The sequence below is a fragment of the Triticum aestivum genome, chromosome 3B (assembly GCF_018294505.1).
Source record: "Triticum aestivum cultivar Chinese Spring chromosome 3B, IWGSC CS RefSeq v2.1, whole genome shotgun sequence".
Taxonomy (NCBI): Eukaryota; Viridiplantae; Streptophyta; class Magnoliopsida; order Poales; family Poaceae; genus Triticum; species Triticum aestivum.
In genome coordinates, this window is record NC_057801.1 from 767,563,526 (window position 1) to 767,567,073 (window position 3,548).

The 3,548-nt window shown below is 49.8% G+C and overlaps 1 protein-coding gene across 1 annotated transcript; it reads left to right on the forward strand.

Moving 5' to 3' along the window:
* The first annotated feature begins 631 nt into the window (after window positions 1–631).
* On the forward strand, window positions 632–2,834 carry LOC123072301 (1-aminocyclopropane-1-carboxylate oxidase homolog 1). The gene is made up of 3 exons (XM_044495861.1): window positions 632–1,276; window positions 1,935–2,256; window positions 2,366–2,834. Exons 1-3 carry the CDS (start codon window positions 777–779, stop codon window positions 2,618–2,620), a joined length of 1,077 nt encoding a protein of 358 aa, XP_044351796.1. The 5' UTR covers window positions 632–776; the 3' UTR covers window positions 2,621–2,834.
* The last annotated feature ends 714 nt before the right edge of the window (window positions 2,835–3,548 follow it).

The window sequence follows — 3,548 nt, forward strand, 5'->3', positions numbered from 1 at the left end:
AGAAGAACGTTGGAGTATAATGTCCAACACGCCTCCCTCGATCTACTCCCTCGTACTCTCCGGATCCTAAACCCCTTTTCTCCGCCTCGGACGGCTTCAAATTCTTCTGCAACCCCTCCAGTTTCTCCATGCTAACCTAACCACATGCGAACACAAAGCTAGGAAATGTGTATTAGGGTCGTGTGCCCTAGCAATTAACACACAAGAGGGAAGAGGCTGATGGTAGAAGGTCTGGACGTGAAACTCCTCGCCGGCAGCACGTACGGACCCAAACGGGGACGATGGGTACAGCAGGTGTAAGCGGAGGAGGACATGGCTGGGCTGGTTGCGGTGTTGACGATGAGCCTGGCCTTGGTGAGACCGAAGCGCGGCCGAGAACGAGAAGAAACCCTAGATGGGAGTCGACCTCACCATCGCCTCACCGCCAATCAGGGAACCGTCGCACATGGGACGGACGTGGGTACATTGTAATCCGATCAGCATCAACAGATCCGGTCACTGTTCATTCAATCAATTCTCGCTCAACAATGACGGAAGAGACAACAGATTCGGTCACTGTTCATTCAATCAATTCTCGCTTCAACAATGACGGAAGAGATGAGAGATGTGAAACGAGGCGGGCCATGCGCTGGTCCATCTCGCGGAGTAGCAACGTGCGCCGGTCGGTAGAGTTTACAGCCGAGGACTCACTCGCTTTGCTATCATCCCTCTTGACTTGGGTTGAAGCAAAACTGCAGAAATCGCATCCGCATCGCCGAAGCCAAGCCAAGCCAAGCATGGCCGCCTACGACCGCGCGGCCGAGCTCCGCGCGCTGGACGCGACCATGTCCGGCGTCCGCGGCCTCGTCGCCGCCGGCGCCACCCACGTCCCCCGCATCTTCCGCGCCCCGGACCACCACCACCACCACGAACCGTCCTCCCAAGAACCGTTGCCCCCGTCGGTCCCGGTGATCAATCTCGGCGGCGCGGACCGCGCTGCTGTGGTCGCGGCCGTGCGCCGGGCCGCCGCGGAGTGGGGCTTCTTCCAGGTGACGGGTCACGGCGTGCCTCCGGAGTCCATGGCCGCCGCGGTGGGGGCGGTGCGTGCCTTCCACGAGGCCGACGGCGGCGAGGGCAGCGAGAAGGCCAGGCTCTACTCCCGGGAGCCTGTCAAGGCGGTCAAGTACCAGTGCAACTTCGACCTCCACCAGTCGCCCGTGGCCAACTGGCGCGACACGCTCTACATCCGAATGGCCCCCGACCCACCCGACGTCGATGAGCTGCCGGAAACCTGCCGGTGAGCCTTCCTGCAAGTTTTACTGCATTTTTTTTTACTTTCTGGCTGTAGAACATTGTCACAAGCTGGAGCTAGGCCGGGTGGGTTAGTTAATTGTGTGTGCTTGATGGTATCTGCAGCAAATCCCTGAGAATCGCATCATTTCTATTTGATTCTTATCAGTCTCTTAATTCTTACAAATATAAAAAAAGTCGAGGTTCACATACATGGTAGTAAGTAATAAGTCTCCCTCTATAAACTAATATAAGAGTGTTTAGATCACTAAGTAGTGATCTAACGCTCTTATATTAGTTTACGGAGGGAGTATAAATTTTTAGCATGTTTGTATGTCAATCTGCAAATTAAGAAGAATGGTGGAGTGATGGTAAGGTGCACAATCCTCTCTTCATATGTGCAAATGTTCTTCTCTTACGGTCAGTTGCTCTCTTTCTCTGTATCCTGAAAACTGAACCAATCTGCAGTTAGAAGTAAAGGTCTGAGTTTATTTATGGAATTACCTATGTACTTATTGTTAGTTTGAGCCATTTCTTGCTTGGTTATTGACAAGAGCTAAATGAAATCACTCTACATAGAAACCTTTTCTGTGAATTTTCAGGAAAGGTTACTTAAACCATTTGTTCCCAAAAAATAAACTCAGAGCTAACATGTTGATTTGCAGCAACACGATGTTTGAATACGCCAAACAAGTGATGAATTTGGGCAACACTTTGTTCGAGCTGCTTTCAGAAGCTCTTGGGCTTGATCCGAGCTATCTGACAGATATTGATTGCAACCAAGGACAAATCTTACTCTGCCACTACTTTCCTCCATGCCCCCAGCCTGAACTCGCCATCGGCACAAGCCGGCACTCCGACTCTACCTTTATGACAATACTTCTCCAAGACGAAATTGGCGGCCTCCAGATCCTCCATGAGGACCGATGGGTCGATGTTACGCCGACACCCGGAGCATTCATCGTCAACATCGGTGATCTCCTTCAGGTATATAAACTAAGACCATCCAATCCTCAATTATTTGTTCAACACCCTAGCATTGTGTTTGTTCATTCTGAAGTTCAGAACTGTATCTTTTTTCTTAAAAACTGTGCAGATGATCTCCAATGATGCGTTCATTAGCGTGGAGCATAGGGTGGTGGTGAAGAACATTGCACCGAGGGTCTCGATCGCGTGTTTTTTCAGTTCGCATTTCCACCCAGCCTCAACCAGGATGTACGGTCCGATCAAAGAGCTGTTGTCTGATGACAACCCGCCGTTGTACAGGGAGACCCTCGTCAGAGATTATGTCAAACATTACAACTCCATTGGGTTAGATGCAAAAAATGCTATGTCTGATTTCCGATTATGAATTATGAAGGAGAGCTTGCGTCCTGATAGCATGAATAATACCCATGTATACGGGGTAATGCCTAGAACATAAATAATTGAGCAGTGTGTACTTCTAAGGAAGAGACTGCAAAATGACAATGCAATACCAGCATCTTGTATACAGGTTTAAGTGGCCAGGCACTGAGCCGGCAACTTTTTTTTGGAATAAATCATTTCGAAATTTGTGTGAAGAATAGCGAACCTTGTACTCTCTTGCATACATGAAAATGGATAAACATTTAAGGTTTATTAATCAGTAGAAATATTAATATACTTGTCAAGAACAAAATGGCCAGGCAAAATGTCGAGATTATTCTTCGAGCACCGCTTACTTGGGGCAATTCTTGGGGTCCCACTGCAAGTTCTCGTGAACAACGGTTTGGGAGGCCCATGCCGAGCCGGAGTGCAGATTGTTGTCATGGCTCCTGCTACACAATAGACAATAGGATCCTAACTATGGATCGCCTGGCTCTGAGGGCGTGGCCGACATGATTTGCCAACTTTTCTGTTGGAAACGATTGTTTTGGCAATGCTTCACGATGTATTGATCGGTGCAAAGCACACGTATATATGGAGTACAAAGTGGGCCACAACCTCAACTATACAAAGACTAGGAGGTGGGCCAGACTATACAATAGACATGTACAAACCATATATTCAACACCCCCCCGCAGTCGAAGCGTCGCCGAAGACGCAAAGACTGGACCTGAACTCCTCGAAAACAGAAGTAGGCAGTCCCTTCGTCATGACGTCGGCGAACTGCTGCGCCGTCGGGACGTGGAGGACCCGGATGCGCCCGAGAGCCACCTGCTCACGAACGAAGTGTATATCGAGATCAATATGCTTCGTTCGACGATGATGGACCGGGTTGGCGGAGAGGTAAACGGCGGAGACGTTGTCGCAGTAGA